Raw genomic sequence first — 23,742 nt, 5'->3', positions numbered from 1 at the left:
ACTTTGACAAAACTTCTGAGGTTGAATGTGATGTCTCATGTATAGGTATTGGTGCAATACTAATACAGGAAGGCATCCAATTGCTTATTTTAGTAAGAAGCTTAATGGAGTGCCACTAAACTATTCTACCTATGATAAGGAGTTATACACCTTGGTTAGAACTTTAGAAGTGTGGTAACATTATCTCTTGTCAAAGGAGTTTGTGATACATATAGATTATAAATCCTTAAAACACTTAAAGGGACAAGGTAAACTCAATCGCACACATGGTAAATGGGTGGAGTTCATCGAATCTTTTTCCTATGTCATCAAATGCAAGCAAGGTAATGATAATATTGTGGCAGATACTTTATCATGAAGGTACGTTTTACTTTTAACTCTTAGTTCTAAGTTGTTGGGTTTTGAGTATATTAAAGAATTGTATGTTGAAGATAAAGATTTTGTAAATGTTTATAAGGCTTGTGAAAATTATGCATTCCAAAATTTTTGTATACATGATGTGTTTCTACTTAAAGATGGGAAATTATGTGTACCTGTATGTTCATTAAGGGAATTGTTAGTACGTGAGTCACATAGTTAAGGACTTATGGGGTACTTTAGGATAGCCAAGACCTTAAACATCTTACATGAGCACTTTTAAAGGCCTAACATGCGCAAAGATGTGGATAAAGTTTGTGAAATATGCATTGCATATAGGCAAGAAAAATCTCGATCTTTACCTCATGAATTGTATGCTCATCTACTCATTTCGTCTGCACCTTGGACTAATATTTCTATGGACTTTATTTTAAACTTGTCAAGGTCTAGACGAGAAAGTGATAACGTATTTGTTGTGGTAGATATATTTAACAAGATGGTACACTTCATAATGTGTCATAAAATAGACGACACAACAAATATAGTAAAATTATTCTTTAAAGATGTCATACGTTTATATGGTGTTTCCAACATTATTGTTAGTAATAGGGATGTTGAATTTTTAAGTCACTTTTGGTGTATTTTATGGAATAAGTTAAGAACTAAACTATTATTTTCTACTGTTTGTCACCCATAAAGAGATGGACAAACCGAAGTGGTAAATATGACTTTAGGATCTTTATTACATATTGTTGTTGGGAAGAACTTAAAAACGTGGGAGGATTGTTTACCATTAGTAAAGTTTGCTTATTATAGGAGTATTCACTATTCCATAGGTTTTTCACCATTTAATATTGTGTATGGATTCAATTCACTAAATCCTTTTGACTTAACGCCTTTGCCTTTATCGGAACTCACTAATATTGATAGATAGTAAAAGGCAAAATTAGTTGAGACCATACATGAAAAAATAAGACAACACTTGGAGAAAAAAAATGAGTCATATGCCCGTAACGCCAATAAAGGAAAGAAACAAGTTATATTTCAACCAGAAGATTGGGTATAGCCTACATATGAGGAAAGAAAGATTTCTTAAATAGAGGAAATCAAAATTGGATCCCATGGGAGATGATCATTTCCAGGTCTTAGAATGTATCAATGATAACACCTATAAAATAAATCTTTTAGGTGAGTGTGGTGCTTCTATGACATTCAATATCGCTAACATTTCCTTTTTTTTATATATAACCATATTCAATGACAAGTATTTTTAAAGAAAGAGGAGAAGATGTGAGCATGAACTATGAAAATATTATAATATCAAGTGGGCTCACTACAAAAGGAAGAGTAAAAATATTACAACAAGTTTTTTAACTATTCATCCAATAATGGATCAATGAAGGGAATGAATTTAGATCATTTAAAGAAACCTAAAACAAAAAGAAAATAAATACATTAACCAAGGGGCGTTATGGTACATACACCTCAATCCAAGCGAAAGAGAAAGATCCCATAAGGGATTTTTTCTCCCAAACCTGCCAACAATCTTTTCCCTTAAGAGAGAGTCGACTAAGGGAGGGATTTCATTCATAAACTATATAAAAAATTAAGAGGAGGAAATCAAACCTCATGCCTTAATGGGAGATTGAAATCTCATGAATTTTGGGGAGATTATGGGAGCAATTAATCCTTTCCTAAATTGGTCAAAATCCTTCTTAATTCTTCCCTCAATCATCTTTATAATTAATTAACATCTTTCCCATTTAAAAAAGTACATATCATATATACTTTATTTTTATTATAATCCTTTCTGTTCTTAGTATGTTTTTTATTTAAATTTATATTTAATTTCCTACATAATTTTTTACAATTAATTTAGGAGATTTATTTTTTTTTTGTATTGTACATAATCTACTTTATAAATAACTCTTCAATTTTTAGTTATAACTATTGAAGTTTTAATCAATAAAATTATAAAAGTTTCTTTCAACTAGTAAGTTGTCTTTATCATTCTTATTGAATAAGAAGTTAAATTAATTTATCAAAATATTTGTTATGGCATTTTTTCTATTCTTACTGTTTTAATCTCTTAATGATTTTAATTCTTATCACTCTATTAATAGTGGGTTAAGTAGAAATAATTTTTTTTTTACAAGATTTAAGTGTTTGGTGTCTTAATGAGTATTATGTGAGTTTTAGATTACATTGTTGATCCCGGATTCTACATTATAGTATATAAATATACTAACTACAATGTATTCATATGACTAAATGATGTAACACTAATATCTCACTTTATATATAATATTTTTTAAACAATAGTATGTTTGATAAAAGTAAAATTTTGTCTCACGGGTTTTGGTAAACAACTACTCATATTCAAATAATAATATAACATAATAATTTCTGTAATGTAGTCAGAAAATTATATAATGTACATTAGTTTACACAAAATTTATTTTAATTTTGTTGAAATTGATAAATAATAGCCAATATCATAATAATTACATATATGCAATCTAACTATTAAATAACTGATTATATATTAAACTAATTTTGTTTGTAATGTGGCTTAATAAAAACGTGTATTAATTGTATAATAAATTAATGTTGCTTGATGACGTGCTTTCTCATTCAGCTTTATACATACATACATACATACATACATAAATGTATATATATATATATATATTTATATTAGCGATTTATTGGTTTTTAGAAATAATTAGTGCTTACAATTTTATATGTTGTGCATTTTTTGGTATGAAATTCCCTCTCTTTCCTTCAGGTTTTTAAATGACATTTTAAGATTTTAGAAAATTATTAATAAGATTAGGTGGATATGTTAGGAAGTTAAAACACAATAATCTTATTGCCTATTTTATAAAGAAACTTTAATTTTTCTTTAATATTTATATATTAAAAATAATTACAAAATAATTTATTTAATTATTATATCATTTGAATTTAATCACTAATTTAGTTTTCCATGGCATAATTCTATATTATTTACAAATGAAAACATAAAAAATATTTGTGAACGTATTCAAATTTAATGCGATCTATTATAAATTTTTTTAAATATAAATTTTAATTATTATTTTTTATATTTACTTTATCACATTTTTGTTAACTAGTTATATTTAGATATTTGTACACATATAAATATACATATTATATTTCGGATTTTATTTGATTATTTTAATTATATAGTTGAAAAATAAAAATTTGACAAAATATTTAATAACAGATGAATGTAGATTTAAAAATTGAATCATAAAATATTTGTGCTGTAAGAGTGAATAATATTTTTAATAAATATATTTATTAATTTACATGATTTTTTAATTTTTAATTTAATTTTTTAAAATAAAAATAATATTAAATTAATAATTTAAAAATAATACATATTATTGTATAAAAGATATAAAATTGCTAAATTTAAATAAATATTTTAAATGATTTAAATACTTAGATTTCTATTATTATGTATATATATATATATTTTTTTTGGGTTGAAATTTTAACATTAATTATTAAATTTATGACAATAATAAATCAAAACTAATACCAACTCTCCATCCCGACCCAAACCTCAATGGGTAACTAGAGCTTTTCATACATCACGTGGTTGATAAGCTCAAAACGTCGTCGTTAAAGCAGGAATGCCTCTTCACAGTCCCGTTCCTCGTCTGTGTAACTTTATAATTACATAGAAACTCATATATTTATGGCTTAAGATTAAATATTATAAAAGCGACGACGATTTCCAGAAAAGTAAAATCAATTCCTCTTTTCCAGTCTTTAACCTCTCCTTTACCCTAGCACCGGGATTGCTCTCTACCCTATTCTCTTCTCTCCGATCTTCGGTAACTCTGGTGTCTATCAGAACTCAGAAGGGCCAGATACGGCCAATCAAAAACTCATTTTTGGTAAAGTAGTGGTTTTCTTCTTTTTTCTGCTTTTTTCCCCCCCTCTATATGTAATTAGGATAGGTGCGAAGGGAATTTATTTTGTTTTTTTATGTGCTTTTGCTTTCGAGATTCAAGTATGAAAGGCTTAGTTTGCTTGGAAAATTGGATTTGAGAAGTTTGGTGGGCGAAGATGAGTTCCTTCTCACTTACCAGGAAGAAAACCCCTTTCCAGAAGCACAGGGAGGAGGAGGAAGCCAAGAAAAAGGTAACTTCGATTTTTCTCTACTTTCCAACTGAATAAGCAACCCAAAAGCTTAATTTTCCTGTTTTCAGTGATCTGTTGCCTTCATCGGTTCCTTTGCGTTTCTCTCAATTGAGCTGAAATGTTTCTCTAAGTTAGTTGAACTGAAGTTTGATGCCCCGAGAACATTTTATTGGCACCCTTATTATGCCAACTGTGGTTTTCTTGGGTTGTTGTAGCTGGAGAGATCTGCTTAATAATGACACTTTGTATTTGTCAGAGAGCGGAGGATGAAACTGCTCGTTTATACCAGGAGTTTGTGGAGTCCTTTCAAGGGGATAATGCGCCAGGTTCAAAGACTTTTGTTCGAGGTGGAACCATCAATCCCAATGACAGATACAAGCCTGATTCTGAAGGTCAGCTTTTTGGCTCCGGGAACCTTCAATTTATATTTTCTTTAACTAATAATCTTAATATGATAGTTTCATTTATAAATTTTCATTCATCTTAATTGTTCACACTATCGATTAATAGAGTAATTTTTCTATTATTTTGGGGACACATTAATAAAAGGATGGACCTTTTTTATTCATTCGCGGATGGCAGGTGAAAAGTCCAAAGATGGGGTATCTGTTCCAAAGAAGGGAAGTAGGTAAACAAATGCTTTTAATTAGCCATATTACAATGCTGACGCTCTTTCGATGAAGGCATCATAAATAGGAGAATTACATGATGATGATAATCATTTTCCAGATCTCATCCCACTCTTATTTGGGTCTCAAGATGTTAGAGTTTAGGATAGGAGTTTATTGTTGTTTTTGTCTTTGAGGAACTTAGGACTGTGGATTTTTCATGGTGGTGGTTGAAGTTCAGAAAACTGAAAATATCACTCATCTTCAATCTAAATTTATGTCTGGAGTCATTACTTTTTGTTCTTTTCTTCAGTTTCCATTTACTTAGCATCCTTATGTCAATCAATTTGTTACTTGAGGCTTGGAAGTTTGAGTTAGTGACTCTAGAAATGGGAAGCTGCCTTTTGTTGCTCCCCCCTTTTCATCTAGATATATTTTCCTAGGTCTATCTGCTGTAATTTATTCATGCATAGTTTTCACGACTGTCAAATTTTTATTATTTTGTCCTTTGGACTGTAATGCACTATATATTTTTGTTGACCATGTTGAGTTATATTGATGTCAATTCTATGGCACTATGCACGGTTTAATACTTTTTTATTTGTTTGACCCTATTTAGATTATCCTGTAGTTTATAGTATTATTATTTTTTTTTTGAACTATAAAATGTGAAAAGTATATTAATAACTAATACTAAGGAAGTGCCAACCTGTATACAAAGTATTTACATATCTATTAAAATATCAATGAAGTCTCCTAAATCCTCCATAGAGTATAGAGGATCACCGAATAACAAAAATGTAAGGGTTTAGAATCATCTTCTCCTAATCAAGTCAAAATTATTAACAACGTCTACCTTTTCAAAAGCTCTTCGATTCCCTTCCAGAACACCCAAAAGATGGTCAGCGAAATGAGATCCCCTTGTTTTCTCTTCCCACTAAGACTCTTCCATGCCCATATTTCATTTTTTACCGAGCCAACCATTACCTAATTGATTCTTAAAAGCTTGTGCACTATAGCTCAAAGCTTGTAGTATACCAGACACCAAAGAAGCACATGGTTACAAGTCTTCTCGACCCTTTTATAGAGATAGCATGCACTCACCGTTATCTTGTCTCGTCTCATTAATTTATTTATGGTTAGGATGTACTCCTCTACTAGCCTTTCACGTGAAAAATGATACACATGGCAGAACTTTAACCTTCCAAATCTATCTAAACGGGAACCTTGTGCCCGCATCTTCAAACTTGCTCAAATGCTTATAAGATTTGATTGAGAAGGACCTATAATATTGAGACACTACATAGGATTGTCGTTGCTACCGTCCATGGTCATAAGAGATAAGGTTCTCTGTATTATAACCTGCCATACACCACCCCTCCCCCCCAACTTCCGTGGAGAAATTACTGATTGAGATGTCTTTTTGTTGTATTATGGTAAAAGTCTGAGGGATCCACCTTTCAACAACGGGTCCTCCCACAATCTGACTCTGTCATACCTTGCCTATATTCCACCTAATACATACTTGGAATTTGGCTTGGCCAATACCAATTCTCATTTATAAACCTTTAACATGCAATAATGACATAGCTCTTGTAGACCACCATCTCTCATCTGTACTATTTTGCTACTATAACCATTCACCAAAGCACATCTTCTTTCATAAAGCTCCACAACCACTTGCCCTGTAAGGTCACATTGATTTCCACCAAGAATCATAACCCCAAACCACTAAGTGATAGTGGCTTCTTGATTTCCTCTAATGCCACCAAATGGGATCTTCTTTTTTCCTTCGAATAACCCCATAGGTATTTACCTTGAATACCTTCTAGTTTCTTGGCCATGCTCACAGGTATAGTCGCAAGGGACATATAGTAAATGGGTAAATTACTCAGTATACTTTTGATAAGCGTAAGTCTCCACACTTTAGAAAGTAGTGTTCTTTTTCACCCTGCTAATCGCTGCTCAAATCTATTTACCACCGGGTCTTACGTCCTCACCTCTTTAAAATTAGCCTCGAAAAGAAGTCTCAAATACTTTATTGGCAACTTGACTACCTTGCAGCCGATGACCCTTGCCAAACTATGAGATTCCCTCTCATCTCCCAATCTCACCAACTTAGATTTGACAATATTAGTGCTAAGTCCTAAAACCATCTGGAAACCCATCGACACGCACACACACCTCTGAGATTGAGCATAGGTCTGTTATGTGGCTCATAGAGTATCATAGCATCATCTACAAAAATAAATAGGTAACCTCCTTAGCGTGTTCCCTTACACCCACTTTAAGACGTCTAAATAAATCTATTTCTCTGGCTCTTATTTAGCATTTTATTCAGTACTTCCGTTGCCACAATGGAAAGCATCAGTGATAAATGATCACCCTGTCTGAGTCCCCTAGATGCCTGAAAGAAAGATGATGGACCTCCATTAACTATTATTGCAAAGGGCATGGTGGTGATGCTAGACTTTATCCATATGTGCTAGTTGTCCCAAATTATGTCTTTGTTAGTATATAATCTACAAAATTCCAATTTACATGATCATATGCTTTCTTCATATCAAGCTTACATAACATCCTTCTTTCCATGCACCAACTCATCCACAACCTCATTTGCTATTAGAACAACATCTAGAATTTGTCTGCCTTCAACAAAAACATGTTGGCATTTGCTGATCACTTTATGCATGATCTTGGCTATTCTCCTAGTCAGGACTAGGCAATGAGCTTGTAAACGCTTCCAACTTAGCTTATCGACCTAAAGTCCTTGATGTTATGTGCCCCTCCAACTTTAGCAATGAGCACAAGGAAAGGAGTTAAGGAATTTAATGAAAGACCAAGATTCATGCAACTCCTTGAAAAGTTAAAGGATATCCTTCTTTATGATGTGCCAAAACTCCTGAAGGAAATCCATATTAAAACCTTTTGTGCCTGATATCTTGTCTCTTTTGCACAACACAAGACTTTCAAGAATCTCTTCTTTTGAGAATTTTCTTTCCAAAGCTAGCTTGCTTGACTCATCCAGCGTCCTGAAATTGATGTAATCTAGTTTGGGTCTCCATCCATGCTCTTCATGGTATAATCTTTTGAAATAATCTCGACTCTCCTTCTTCAGTTGCTCATTCCCTTCCACTATCCTATCTCCTATTTTCATTATCTCGACATAATTGTTTCTCTTATTATGATTGATTGTATAATGAAAGTAGTGTGTGTTTCGGTCCCTCTTCTCAATCAATCAGGTTCTAGATTTTCATCTCCAAGAAGGCTCCTCCATTTGGATTCTGATAACTAGATCAAGCTTTAGAGACTCCCTACAAGTGTGATTAACATTTGACAAACACTCATCCTCCTCCCTTCTGTTAAAGGCCTCCATCTCCTCAAACAGCAGTATAGTGTGCAAGTTATACCTCTTCTCTTCCTCCTTGCTCTGCTTCTTAATCTAAGTTTTTCATGTACTTTAATTTTTGCACGACTTTGAAACTTGCCTTACCTTCTATACTTGTAGCATCTCACCAATTCCAAACCTTGTCTGAGCCATTGTGTTATGATTCTGGAACCAGGATTTTGTTACTGGGCGGTTAACAATAAAGTCCTTTTCAAATAAAGGGTTAACACCCTTGTTCTTATTGCAAGAGCGACATATTTTGTGAAAATAGATTACAACTCATTAAAGGGAGCTGTTACCTTTGATCTCGTTAGAAAGAGCTCCAATCTCGTTGTTTAAAATAATATTCTGACGTCTTTTTATTAATAACAAACGTACCATTTTATATAAAAGTTACAATTCTTATTTAGAAATCTTAATTAATTAGGAATATAAATTTAATTAGAAATATTTTATTAAAATATTGAAAATCTTATACTATTTAGGAATCCAATAGTAATGAGAAATTACATATTATTTAAGAATATAATATTAATTAGAATTTTCAATTATTTAGAAACTTAATACTAATTAAAATTCCATGTTTAATAGAACTTCAACCTCCTATTTAGTTCTTGTCTTGTCTTCCATATTTATGTCTTACAAATGCATTCATAACATCACTTCCCTCGTGGTTTTCAAGCTTGAAGTGTGAATATAGCTGACTCATTAGTATTTTCTTGTTGTCCAGTATCGCATCCAATCCCTAGGCAAAATAGTTTTTTTACATTGGTGACCCGAAACTAATAACTCATTGCAGTTATAACACAAGCCCTTTAATTTTATTTTTTTGTTCTCTGCTCTTGTTAGTTTCTTTATAACTGGAGAAGAAGCGTTACTAGATTGTGTCATGATGTTGTTACCATGTAGAATCGGTGTTTTCTGAACTAAATTATTAGACTTTGTTATAGATTGAGAAGAGTCACTATAATTGTGTTTGTTCATAACTCACAATGTTATTTTCTTTCAAAAGTTCTGGTCATGCTCATTGCGTGCATAAGAGTGGTGGATGATTGAATCTCGACCTCTAAATGGAGAGAATCGATCAATCTTGCTGTGAAAAAATTGACTTGCTGATCACGGTGTATCGTAGAGGTTTGTGTCAACAACCTTTGAAATTGTCGTTTATACTCCTCAACTGAATCCGTTTGCTTAAGGTTGACCAATTTGCCTAATGGGTTGCTTTGCAAGGGCGATCCAAAACGCAGGGTGCAATACTCCACGAATGTTTCTCACACCATGTTCGGCTCTTCCTGTTTTAGTTTATAGTACCAAAGTTAGACTTCTCCTAACATGTGAAAAGCTGCTAAATTAACCTTGTCGGAGGCGGCGATCCGCTGATTAGCAAAAAATTGCTTGCATTGATGGAATCATATTATAAGATCTTCTATTTCGTCGTAGGTAAGAAAGTCCAGCTTGGTGTAGCATGTGATAATTCCTTTGTTTCTTAGCTCTGTGTTTGTAGTGCGCAATTCTAGCTGGTTGTCAATATGATTGGATTGGATTGGATTGTATTGCTATTGTCGGGTTTTGTTTCGCCCTCAAATCTTTGCCGTGCGACTGGGTGGCTATCTGAAGAAGAGTTTCCATTTGCTGAGACAATTGTCGTAGTTTAGCACCCATTCGGGCCTCTGATTCACCTACCAGAATTTTCAATTTCTCATGCAATCTTTGCTCGCCCATGATGTTTGGATCTGATATCAATTTGTTATGATTGCGGGATCGGAATCTTGTCACTGGACAGTTAACAATAAAGTTATCTTCTAACAAATGGTTAACATCCTTGTTCTTATTGCGAGAACGAATTATTTTGTGAAAATAGATTGCAGCTTATCAAAGAGAGCTGTTACCTTGGATTTTGTTAGAGAGAGTTCCAATCTCGTTGTTTAAAATAATATTCTAATTTCTTTTTATTAATAAAAGCCATACTCCTTTATATAAATGTTATAATTTTTATTTAAAAATCTTAATTTAATTAGAAATCTAAATGTAATTAGGAATAGTTTACTAAAATATTGAAAATCCTATACCATTTAGGAATCCAATACGAATGGAAAATTATATATTATTTAGAAATATAATACTAATTAGAATTTTCTACTATTTAGAAATCAAATACTAATTAGAATTCCATGTTTAATTGAACTTCAACATCCTATTCAGTTCTTGTCTTGCCTTCCATTTTTTTGCCCTACAAATGCGTCCATAACACATTGATTTTCGGCAACTTATATTCAAATTTGAACGGACATGGGCTCCACTTGGTCCCATCTGATACAGACAAATAAAATAATGATCTGAAATGTGATCCTTTGCATGCATTTTTTGCACAAATTTGAGACTTGTACCTTACAAGAAACCGAGACAAAAATCTATCAATTAAGGAGCACGTCAAATTGCTCCTCTGGTTGGACCATGTTCATTTACCACCCAACAACAAGAAGTTCTTCCAACTCCAGCTTGTCCGTAGTATCCTTGAAGTCATTAGCGGAGCTATGTGCTCCCTAGATCTCTCATTTCTATGTAGCACCATATTGAAGTCACATCCTGTCACCTAAGACCACTCGCACTTGCGTTTACAATCTTCCAGGTCTTTTTATAAGATTGTTCTCTCCCTCCCTCCCCTCTATTATGAAACCCTTGTGAAAATCCAACTCGGTCCACTTTTACGATCTTTAAGAAGGCAAGAAATGATACACTCTCCCAACAGGGTTTCCGCACAATCTGTAAACCCATTCTTCCATAACAAGAGAATGCCCCTAAAATTACCACTTGATGGTAATTCCTTCCAGCCAACATCCTGGATCTTCTACAGGATTCGGATGGTATCCGCATCCTTAGTCTCCATCTTCATTTCCTGCAAACAGATAACATCGGGATTTCATTTGCTCATACATCCACTGGTTACCTGTCTCTTATTATAGTCATTTTGTTCCTTGCAAATTACAAGAGATAATACGGCCAAACATCTTTTAATTAGCACTTCATCCCCCTTCACTCCTCCTGTTCCCCTTTCTTGGAACATCATAATTGACCGTGATCTGCAGTCTCCTTAACTCTCTAGACCCCTCAACCCCCCAGTTTTGACCATGATCTGTAGTCTGTAGTATTATTGATAAACTAAGTTGCTTGGATTTACGTGCAAGTTCTGATGTAAGTTAGTGTCAGACTAGATGATTTTTACAGTGAAAAATATAGGGACTCAGGCAATAAGAATACAGAAATTGGTATTGTGTACTTAGATTTCTTTGATAATAGAACTAATGTAAGGGTATAAGAAGCTAAGACATTGTTACCTAATAAAATAAATTTTTTGGTACAAAATAGATATTGGTTTCAAGTGAAAATAAGAAAAGAGGATATTAATTAGTAATATATATCTCATTAAGTATTTATCATGCACAAATTTTCGAGGTTTATAGAAGAACAATTTTTTTTTTTTGGAGAGGAAAAACAAAATAAGGTTAACGGCCACCGAAAGGATGCAACTCGTATACAAAATTACAAAGAGAAAAGATAAAAAAGATTGATAATATTTGTGTCATCCACCAAAGAGTTCTCTGGAAGAGTTCTAAATTAATGATATTTGATAGATGCAAAAGAGACAGAAGAGTTAATTCCTACCTTTCCAAAATGACTCAGAAGATAGAAAGAGGAATTAGAAAGAAACTTTTCCTAATGCTTAGGGGAATGGACGCCACTTCATGCCCATCGTTCATCTTTGATTGAGGCGGTAACCACCCAAGAAAGGTTGAGGAGGCTGAGAGTTGATTTCCATAACGCATTGGTTCATCAAGATTTTACTGCTCTTTATTCTGTCAGGAGTTAAAATCTGCCCCTAGCAACCTCCCACGAGAAAAAAAAAAAAAGCAATCATGGGAGTGGCCATGTTTTTCAAATGTGTATCTATGAGAAATTGTAAATATGAGCATTGGGCACTTATTGATGTAAGATGTCATAACTGTCAAAATGCCATCTTTTGTGGGCTTTCACACTGGTCCATCAGCCCGATCAGGTTGAACAGGAGGAGGAACATTAAGGTGATCCTTTAATAAAAGAAGAAATATTATTAGAGGAGAAGAGGAAGAAGTTACAGGACTAAGGCATCCACCAATAAAAAGAAGAAGAGAATACAATATTTTTATCTCAAAAAGAGAATGAGAATACAATATAAATAAAATAGTAACTTGAACGAAAACAGTTCCAAGTCAACTCAAAATCCAATTCAAATTGGATGTCTTTGTGATTTATTCATTGGCATGTGAGAATAAAAAATCCATTATTTTAAAATTGAATAGATGAATGTGTTAATTTGTTTATGCATCAAAAGCATAATTTATGATTAGTCTTTACATATCGAATGATCAAGTTCTACAGATGTTAGTAGAATAAGTTTGACTTGAACGCAATGATATCTTATTAACTTCTCTTAAAATAAGCACTCAAACCGAAAACCAATGCAAATGTCAAATAACGGATGCCAAAGTCTCAAAGTGACGCTTAGAATTCCAAGATCCAGTATTTCCATTTTTGTGCTCCTTTCAACTTCTAACCTAAGAGTTTTTGTTATTGCCTTTATATTATCATATATTATAATAACATTTTGGATCATCAAGTGTTTGACATGCAATGTTGAATGCATATCACATACTTATACCAACTTGTACTGTATCTAATGTTTATATGACACTACAATCAAAGAGTCTGAGCAACGAGATGGTAAAATACTCCTAGAGCATCAGTTTACACATTTCGGTTTCATAGCGCATGCTTATATGCAGTTCTATTTAGTTTTCATTGATAATCTCCACTCTCAGTTCTTTTGATTCTCTGATGTTTTTCCCTTTGTTGGACAATGTCAATACTTTTTATCCTCTCTAGTAAATTTTAGTTGTAAGAAAGCATGTCCATAATACATGGATGGCACCATTCTTTTGTTAAGTCTATTTTCTTAGGATTTAGATTTTTTTAGTCCCAAAAATAAAATCGAGTGACATTTCTTACTATAAAAAGGTTAAAAATCAATTTCTTTCTGACCTTGACTTTATACAAACATCTAAAAAACTTATTTAAAAAAAAAAAACATCTAAAGAACTAGATCAAGCATTAGCATGGAGTCTATCCTACAGAAACTGTGCTTTGATTTTTAATAAATATGCTCAAACTATTAGACGCAGACACGATTTCTGGTGTGGAAGTTTATTGCACATTATTTATGCAGGTATGTCCCATCTTTTATTCCACCTCCACTGCTATCCAAGGGAAAAGAATCTGAGAAGAAGGTCAGATTGAAGTCATGATACCTTTTGTTTGTTATTGGCGCAAGTGAGTTTTATGATCCTGTACTGTGTGTTTTATTTCTCAGTTTCTGTTCTTGCTGTTTAGAAGGAGGAGGAAAGGCCAAAGGAAAAAGAAAAGGGGAAGTCTCGAAACATAGATCATTTTATGGAGGAATTGAAGCATGAGCAGGAGATGAGGGAGAGAAGAAATCAAGAACGTGAACATTGGCGTGAAGGGCGTCATTGTGAAAGTTCTGCCGTAAGTTCATCCCATACTTCAAGACTTGTGCTTTCACATTCTTTCTAATATTTCGAATATTCATTATATAGTCATGAAATCTCTATTCTTACTGCCCATCTTGAATATTTGCATTACCCTTTACTGAAGTTGTTCTTTGTTCAGCCTTCTAGTCGATTCGATGAGCTACCTGATGACTTTGATCCCAGTGGAAAATTACCAGGATCATTTGATGATGGTGATCCACAGACTACTAATCTCTACGTTGGAAATCTTTCGCCACAGGTTATTTCTATTGATTTCATTCATTATCTTTAATTCCCCATTTATTATGTGATTAAGACATTGATTTTTTTGTCGGTTGCTCTTCTCATTAATCTAGGTTGATGAGAATTTCCTTCTTCGTACTTTTGGAAGATTTGGGCCCATTGCTAGTGTGAAAATTATGTGGCCCAGGACAGAAGAAGAGCGAAGACGACAGAGAAATTGTGGTTTTGTTGCTTTTATGAATAGAGTTGATGGACAGGCTGCAAAAGATGAAATGCAAGGTTTGCTTCTTCCAGCCTTTTCAGTTGTAGACCACTTGCGTTATTGTCCTTGTTAGAGATTTCTTGCTAACTATTTATTGGCTGCTTTGCACCTTGATTCCTGGTTAGAACTCCATAAGGGTGGTAACATTTTTAATGAAAACAAGCAACTTCTTTGGTGAAGTACCTAGAGATAGTTGCACCTCATCATAGATATCTCCTTTATTTCTGATTTCAAATTATCAACTGAATTATTAAAGAGCATGGGTCTTCCTCATAGGCCAGGCTGTATAACCCACATGAAGTGAGCGCACCCCATATTTATAGAAGTCAATTTTGGTTCGCGGTTCTTGCTTTATTTACCATCTTGAGAGGCCTATTATTATTACTGACCTCATTATTGCAGCTTCAAGTTCTTCAAGGAGGACTTGAATATCTTAGCAGAAGGTATAAATAGGGAGTACATATCTTTATGAAGTTGTGATGCAAAATGAGTAGCTGATAAACTAACTTGTCCTGCAGGTAGTTCAGTAATAGAGAACATTTAGATGAGAAACATTAGAATTAAAAGAGTCAGCATAAATTAGAGATCAATCTGAAGAAATAGAAGAAGAAATTAACAGAATAAGATTGGTAAATAGAACAATACTAAGAAGAATGAACATAGAGAGAGAGATAATAGAGAATAAAACCCTAGCAAAGAATTTCTTAATTCATCATCTAATAGTGCAATTCTTTTCGCCGTAGCTACTATTGTGAAAAAGGAAATCTATAGATTTTAATTTCTATAATATCTAAAATCTACTTAAAAAAAACTAAAGTATTTTAATGCAATGAATAAACATAAACAAACTAAATAACTTAAAAATATAAATAATAATAGTTATTGCAAAAAATTTCTCTAATAGAAAATTTATTTCAAATAAGATCTTGTTTTGCATCGAGTTGTCTAATGAAATCCTATTGAAGTAACAAACAGGAAAACATGTTCATGATGCATAGATCTAATTTAGTTCCCATAACATGATAGTGCTGAAAGTAACCATTTTTGCTAACTATTGTTTACTTGCGTGCTGCAAGATAAATGAAATGAGTGTGATAACCAAGAATGAAATGAATTATTTTTGTTTTCTTTTGACAGGAGTAGTTGTTTATGAGTATGAGCTGAAAATTGGATGGGGTAAATCTGTTGCTCTACCATCACAGGCACTTCCTGCTCCCCCACCCGGGCACATGGCGATAAGGAGTAAGGAGGTCTGTTGAAGTTCTGTTCTTTTAGTGCTTTCATTAACATCCATTTTTAGAGACAATTTTGATGCGTAAGCACCAAGTTTGCAGCATTTTTAAATTTTAAACAACTGCTGAAAGCTTCTTCCTGTTTCTCTACACTCTGATACAAAGGCGTATCTATGTTCTTGCTAACAGGGTGCCACAGTAATCTTGTCTGGTCCATCAGGCCCACCTGTCACGTCTGTTCCAAATCAGAATTCTGAATTGGTAGGTTATATTTTCTTTCTTATCTCAAAGCTCACTGTTTCTTTTAATACATGCATTGTGCTTTTTCTTGGGTTATCTTTTAGGAGAAGGGATATTCTTGTTATATTGTCTATTGACTTAGGCATTTAGTTAATGTAGGTAGCTTTGCAGTAAAATTTTTGTTCTTGATTCATGGATCTTTATCTTTAGGAGATATCATTTTGTTATTCTTACTCCTAATTATTGTTATAACCAATTTTATCTCCAGGTTCTTACGCCAAATGTTCCTGATATTACGGTTGTTCCTCCTGAGGATGACCACCTCCACCATGTGATCGATACGATGGCTCTTTATGTTTTGGATGGAGGATGCGCATTTGAACAAGCTATAATGGAGAGGGGCCGTGGAAATCCTCTTTTCAACTTCCTGTTTGAACTTGGATCTAAGGAACATACATACTATGTCTGGAGGCTCTATTCTTTTGCTCAGGTAGATCTTCCTATTTGCATGAGGTAACTAGCCTGAATATGCTTTGTGATCATCTGTTATTTTCCTTCTACCAAGTGGCAGTGCCATGGACATGGAAAACACAACCCTTCTTTTCCCTTTTGTAATATCATATCTTTAACTGTAAAATATTGTAAATTGAATCATTACAAATCTTTGGTTGCATGTTAACATTTCCATGTTTGTGGAATATAGGGTGATACTCTTCAAAGGTGGCGAACTGAGCCATTTATCATGATAACTGGCAGTGGAAGGTAATTCAAGTTCAAAAATCTTAACTTCATTTCTAAGATTGCTAGAACTTAATAACAAACTTCTTGACAGAAAAATAATAGGATACTTGTTGTTGTTCATTGTAGATGGATACCACCACCTTTGCCAACTGCTAAAAGCCCAGAGCATGAAAAGGATTCTGGCACTACCTATGCTGCAGGAAGAAGCAGGGTACTTCACATTTTACTGGCAGGATTAAATTTTTTTGCAGTTTATTGATTCTAAATCACCTATGGTTCCTTGTACAGCGAGTAGAGCAGGAAAGAACTCTAACTGATCCACAGAGGGATGAATTTGAGGACATGCTGCGTGCTTTAACTTTAGAAAGGAGCCAGATAAAAGAAGCAATGGGTTTTGCACTGGATAATGCTGATGCAGCAGGAGAGGTAGGGAGTATTAGAACATTTTCATACTCTTACATTTGTGGGCACATTGCAAAGTTTTCCTTTCAAAATCAGAAATGATGTTGCCTGGGCATCCGGCTATATTTTTTATTCCTGATATATTTTGACGTAACAAGGACCATTTTTTTTTAAGATGCAGTTAGTGCTACTTACACTTTTTAATGACATAATAATAGATTATGGTCAACCTAACAAGACTTACAATGATATTTAGTTACTAGAAATGAAATGAAAAAGAAAGGGTTTGTCTTCATGTGATTTCTTTTCTTTTACAGATAGTTGAAGTATTGACGGAATCTTTGACACTCAAGGAAACACCTATTCCAACTAAAGTTGCTAGGCTCATGCTTGTTTCTGACATTCTTCACAATAGCAGTGCACCTGTGAAAAATGCATCCGCATACCGCACCAAATTTGAGGCAACATTACCTGACATCATGGAGAGCTTTAATGATTTGTATCGCAGTATAACTGGAAGAATCACAGCTGAGGCTCTCAAGGTAAGCTTTGATTAGAAGTATCTTCTTGATGTCCTCTTTTTGTTTTGTTTGTTTCTCATGATCCTCATATCATGTTTGTTTGATTCTCTGTAGGAACGAGTTCTAAAAGTATTGCAAGTATGGTCAGATTGGTTTCTGTTTTCAGATGCATATGTAAATGGATTACGAGCTACTTTTCTTCGATCTGGAAACTCTGGAGTGATCCCTTTTCATTCCATATGTGGTGATGCCCCTGAAATAGAAAAAAAGTCTAATTCAGAAGATACAGGTGATGGAAGTAAGTCAAATCAGGATGCTGCTTTAGCAATGGGCAAAGGAGCAGCTACGAAGGAGTTAATGAGTCTACCCCTTGGTGAGCTGGAAAGACGTTGCAGACACAATGGACTCTCTCTTGTTGGTGGTAGAGAAATGATGGTTGCACGATTGCTAAGTCTGGAAGAGGCAGAGAAGCAGAGGGGTTATGACCTGGATGATGATTTGAAATTAGCACAGAGTTCTGGTAGGCATCTAGCTGCTCGGAGAGAAATAAGCACCGAGGCAGAGCCAGTGGGATTATCCGGATGGAATCATTATGGTGAGGATGAGATACAGCTACAGAATAAAGAGCCTGTAACTTTGGCCACAACAACCCTTACCATCCCACAGCCTGAACTAAAAGTGTTCACAAGGAAAGAGAAAGCTGATCCTGTTTTGCCAGCCTCTAAGTGGGCTCGAGAGGATGATGATGAAAGTGATGATGAACAAAAAAGAAGCAATGCGGGTTTGGGATTGAGCTACTCATCTTCTGGAAGTGAGAATGTGGGTGATGGCGCCAATAAGGTAGATGATACTGAAGTTGTGGCTGATGCAAGCGTTCCAGCACAACCTGATAGTGGAATAAATGAAGAGCAGAGGTTGGATCATTCTCCCACCAAGCGTAGCTGTCCTAGCTTCCTTGTTCTAATAAAATCTGGTTTTTTGGATTTAAAACTCCATTTGCAAAATAAAGATTTTAACTTTGTTAAATTAAAAATGTCGGGTTGCTCTAGTAGTTTAATATTGAAACAACATTAGCGTAAGTCAAACTTATCTTCTGATTCTAATTCTCCGATTCATTGTTTCTTTTTAGTATGCGATCTATGTCTTTCTTTAGTAGATTGAGGAAAAATAGATCTACGTCTATGTACATAAGTATATATTGCCTGATTTCCATGCATTCAGTAATATAGGTAGCATATATATTGTCTTGTAGTTGATTTTCAAATGTGTTTGACTTTGCTTATGGTACTGCAGACAGAAATTGAGACGTTTGGAGGTTGCTCTGATAGAATATCGAGAATCTCTTGAAGAGCGAGGGATCAGAAGTTCAGAGGAAATAGAGAGGAAAGTTGCAGCCCATCGGAAACGGCTACAATCTGAATATGGCTTATCTGATTCCAATGATGATACAGGAAGCAGTAAGTACTCTTTTTAGAGGCTAACATATGATTTAAATTTTACATTATCACTTTTTAAACATTTGTTTAGGTGCTGCTAGCATACATTGTTTAGTTCATTCTATTCAAGCTTTAATTTTAATGCATGGAAAATTGAAGATCCCCTTTTTTATGATTGGTTCAATTCTTATTCTTATTTCATTCATTTACCTTAATTACTAAAATAATTTGATATACAGAATTGGATCATAATTGTCGCATATGATTTACAGTGATCCAGTTATGCCTGCCTCTGTACCTTGTTAATTTATTCTTTTTTCTCTAGTTCTGCTCCTATCTTGAATTCCTTATGGATGGATCTTTTATTTTTTACTTGGCTAAGTAGAAATCGGAGTCCACCTTGCTTGAATTGAAAACTGACAGCGAGTATTATTTTCATTCAAACATTTCAATTTTTCTTCTTTATTTGAATATTTATTCCCTTTATTTCAAAAACAAATTGAATATTTATTCCCTGAAATTAGAACTCTTTGAACCAAACATACTTTTCTTTGAACTAAATCTAAATTTCATTTTATTGTTGGGGTTTATTGTTTATTTTGAATTAAAGAAGATTTCCTATTTCACTTAGACTTTATTCGTAAGATTATTTAGCGGGTCCATGTGGAGCATAATCCTTAAGTTAAGTTTGGTCCAAATTCTAATTTTATGGATTGGAAACAGGAATACAAATAGAAGTAGAATGGTATTTTAGTTCCAAGTATTTCCTTGTCCAATTCACATAAAGTATTTTTGTTATTCTTTATTGGCAGTTGGAATAAAAATTTATAGTTCTGGGACTGAAGGATAAGTGAAACTGATTCATTATGTTTTTAATATTATGATTAACTCTATTTATCAGGTAACTAAAATCTAAGAATTTAATAGGAATCGGTTGGATTTGAACTAAAGGCTATGTAGGTTCTCTACATTAGGATTTCAGGAAGAACTGATTTATGATGGCTTTTATTTAAGCATAACTAACTGGTCTGATCCTTGCTCAAGTTGTGTGTCCAGTTTACTTGATATTTGCCTCCTAGGATTTCCTTCATTGTTTTAAATTTGTGTTTTGGTAATTGATGACTGTTTGCATGATGACTGATGGTATGTGCTGCCAGTGAGAGCAGGGTTGAATCTCTTGCTGCCGTCTTCTTGATCATCATCGAGAAAATTTTTATTTATTAATTCATTTTGCTGAGAGTAATCACCCTTACGAGTTCTGACACGAGCATTTTATGTAGTGATGCACGTTCCTATCCACCGTGCTGTCTGGATCTTTTGTTCTATTTCATGCTTACTTAATCATTTAATTATTATTATTACTATTATTATTGGTTATTATTATTATTATTATTATTATTATTATTGTGTTTTATTTGTTTTTAATGCTTGTAAACTTTTATAGGGAGAAGGGACAGGCGAGATGATGCTCGTGAATCTTCAAGAAAGAGACACCGCAGCCAGAGTAGAAGTGAAAGTCCTCCAAGGAAATCATCGAACAGAGAACGAGAGAGGGAAACTGATTCAGACAGGGATCGAGAAAGGCACAGGGATAGGGATAGATCTAGAAGTCAAGATTTGGAGGGTGAAAAGGGCAGGGATCATCGTGAAAAGAGTGGAAGCCGGGAGAGAGATGATCATGACAGGGACAGAGGCAGAGAGAGGGACAGGGATAGGAGGAGACGAGCAAAATGAGGCTGTAGTTCTCTCTAAATTGATTCAAGGATTTCTTCAAGACATCTCTAAATGAAATGTTCTACGTGGGAACCATTATTTGAATATATGGGTGGCGTGGCCTGTGGAGAAAATCTGACCTAGATTTTGTATGGACGCCAAAGCATGAGTCTCTGTCCTGTTTGAAATTATGTCTGGAAGAAGATACTTCTAGTGACATGTGAGAGGGGATCTAAGTCATATCAAACTGTATTTGTCAAATTGTATTTTAGTTACAGTTAAAATTTTTTGAATCTGCTTTTATTTTATCTTTTGTTTATTGACTCATTCAATCCAACCTTGGGGCTAGTTTTCTTTTGATACAAAGTGGAGATAAAAGAGGAATTTGAATTATTGAACACTACCAAAGAACTGTCATACCATCTAAACTCTATATGGATAAAATATTTTTAAAATTTGCTGTTGGTTGTGTACAGTCTTTATTAATTGTTTTTCTGATTGGAAAACATTTATCTTACTTTAAAAAATTTATCATTAGTTAATTTGTTTTAATCCTTAAATTTTGCTCAAAATATGGGAATATGTATACATATATTTCTTTCTAGGATTATGTAGTCGGCTTGACGAACGGAATGTATTTGACATTAAAATTAGGAGAATAATACTGTCAATATGGGTTACATATCAAATTTTATATCAATCACAATACTGATCAAAACTGAATAAATAATTTAAGTTGCCCACAAGCAACAAACAAAATATATTTTGAAGTAAAAAAATAAGAAATAAAATAAACAATTATTTTTTAAATTAAAATGTTATAATTTTAAAAAATAAAAATAAAATCCAAAGCTATTATTTTATGTAGGATTGAGGTCAGACATTAATGTTTGAATTAATTTATTTGCATGATGTATTCTATATAATATTTTTAAGAAGTAATATTTTTGGAGAAGGTTATAGAAAACTCCTCCAATTTTTAAGAGCCATTGTAGTTCACGTAGGACTCAAGTACTCTTTCTAAATTATCAATTGTCTCTTGGTTCCTAATGATGGAGATCAACAATCGTTACCTAACCCAAGCATCTTTGCTCACATTTTATTTATTCGTAGCTAAATGAGGATGATATGCTTTTAAAATTCCTCCACATTCAGGAACCATATGAGGGAGGAGGGAGGCTCCTCAAGATTAAAAATGTTCTTGTTAGGAAAGTATTTTGCTTTAAGAATTTTAAGCCCATAAGCTCTCACATTTAGTTAAAAATCTTCAACCCAACTTCATAAGGAACACATTGTTTTGGGTAGTCATATCATACAATCCCAACTTCCTAAGACTCCTAGGAGTATATATGGTGTCCCACTTGACTAGGTTGACCTTGCCAACCACAAGCCTCTGCCCCCAAATAAACTCTCTAATAAACTTGTTAAGTTAGTTAAGGACATAAACAATGAGGAAAATAGTTTGCATCAATAGGTTAATAGGTGGATAAGATAGATTTTTCTAATGTCACTCCTAGGTACTTCCTTAAATCATAAGTTTTTATAATAGTATTAATATACTTGATTCTTTTCTTCTACCACACCTCATATTTTTGGAGAAGAAGATCCTTAATTTGAAAAGGTTTATTCTCTGGCGCGACCTTGAAAGAAAAGAATTACAGCAACTCCTAGTAACATTCATTTAAATTCTAAAGGCTTCTGTAAAAATGATAAGATCATCAACAATGAAGAGGTGAGATATGAGGGGCCATGTCGACCCATCTTCATAGGTCCCTGGACATTCTGATCTACCTTTCATGAATCATATCATTTAATCTTTCCATACAGAGGATAAACAAATAAAGGGAGAGGGGCCACTTTGTCTAAGCCCATGAAAAGGCATCAAGGGATCCGTGACACTATCGTTCACTATAATATGTGTGGATGTAATTTTGATACAATTGCATTATGGATTTAATCCATTTTGGAAGAAGTCTTATGTTCAAATTTATATTTGAAATAGGTTGACAATAGATTCTTTCAAAATTGACTATTTATCCCTCTATTAGAGGTGTTTTAAAAATATCTGCAATCGAGTGAAATAGTTCCACGAACTAATGAATCAGATCGGGTTGTAAAATGAAAATATTTGTATAAGTTATATCTTTTATCACCACTTTGTAGAAAATTGTTAAATATGAATATGTTAGATACCTACTACTCGATTGATGAATGTGAAATAGTATCTCTTTTCAAAAAAATATGTTTTTCTTACCACTGTATGAAGAAAATATTTTATTACGAATGGACAAGGTATTGAAGAATTGTCCCTGTATAAAATTATAATTATTTATATGGACCTTTTCCATATAAAATTTGTTACAATAAAAGCAGAAGTGATGTAGATTATTCTGACAGGATCCCTCGAAGATCTCAACGGATCCTTATCCCCAATCTACGGTATGGGGATTAAGGATATTATGCCAAGCTGAAGAATCGGTCCTCCATCAGCATGACCAGCTTCCTCCGAGATTTCCTCCAATAACTACATCCACGAGCAGCAACGGGAACCAACTTCAGCTACCACGATATGTTCCACTTCAGCTACCCACCATGATCTACTCCACTACTTTATCCATTAGCAGCATTTACATTCACATGTAATTTTCTTTTTATCCAGTCTGTAGAAGTAGGAAATTTCTGTTAAACTCTTATGTATTTAAAGAACCCACCATGAATGCAAAAATAGATCAACTTTATTTTGAAATTCTGGATTTGTTTCTCACTAAAATAGAAATAACTAGCCAAGAGTGTACACTCTGATTGGGACCTATCAGTGGTATCAGAGCCTGGACATCA

At 33.6% G+C, this 23,742-nt stretch overlaps 1 protein-coding gene across 2 annotated transcripts; it reads left to right on the top strand.

Moving 5' to 3' along the window:
* Nucleotides 1-4,104: 4,104 nt before the first annotated feature.
* Nucleotides 4,105-21,231, top strand: LOC110808247 (protein RRC1-like). Of its 2 annotated transcripts, none has more exons than XM_088208672.1 (18): nt 4,105-4,289; nt 4,407-4,536; nt 4,793-4,928; nt 5,086-5,164; nt 13,793-13,853; nt 13,957-14,109; nt 14,254-14,373; nt 14,471-14,636; nt 15,757-15,869; nt 16,041-16,112; nt 16,360-16,581; nt 16,795-16,853; nt 16,959-17,043; nt 17,121-17,258; nt 17,552-17,776; nt 17,870-18,669; nt 19,049-19,212; nt 20,636-21,231. In XM_088208672.1, exons 2-18 carry the CDS (start codon nt 4,462-4,464, stop codon nt 20,923-20,925), a joined length of 2,958 nt encoding a protein of 985 aa, XP_088064798.1. In that variant the 5' UTR covers nt 4,105-4,289; nt 4,407-4,461; the 3' UTR covers nt 20,926-21,231. The 2 variants fall into 2 exon arrangements, with proteins under 2 accessions (XP_088064798.1, XP_021889368.1); XM_022033676.2 differs by having other exon boundaries at nt 4,106-4,289; nt 5,119-5,164.
* Nucleotides 21,232-23,742: the final 2,511 nt, after the last annotated feature.

Source organism: Carica papaya, chromosome 7, assembly GCF_054855325.1.
Source record: "Carica papaya isolate Zhongbai chromosome 7, ASM5485532v1, whole genome shotgun sequence".
NCBI lineage: Eukaryota > Viridiplantae > Streptophyta > Magnoliopsida > Brassicales > Caricaceae > Carica > Carica papaya.
Note: the sequence above shows the minus strand (reverse complement) of the source record. Positions and strands in the feature narration are given on the sequence as shown.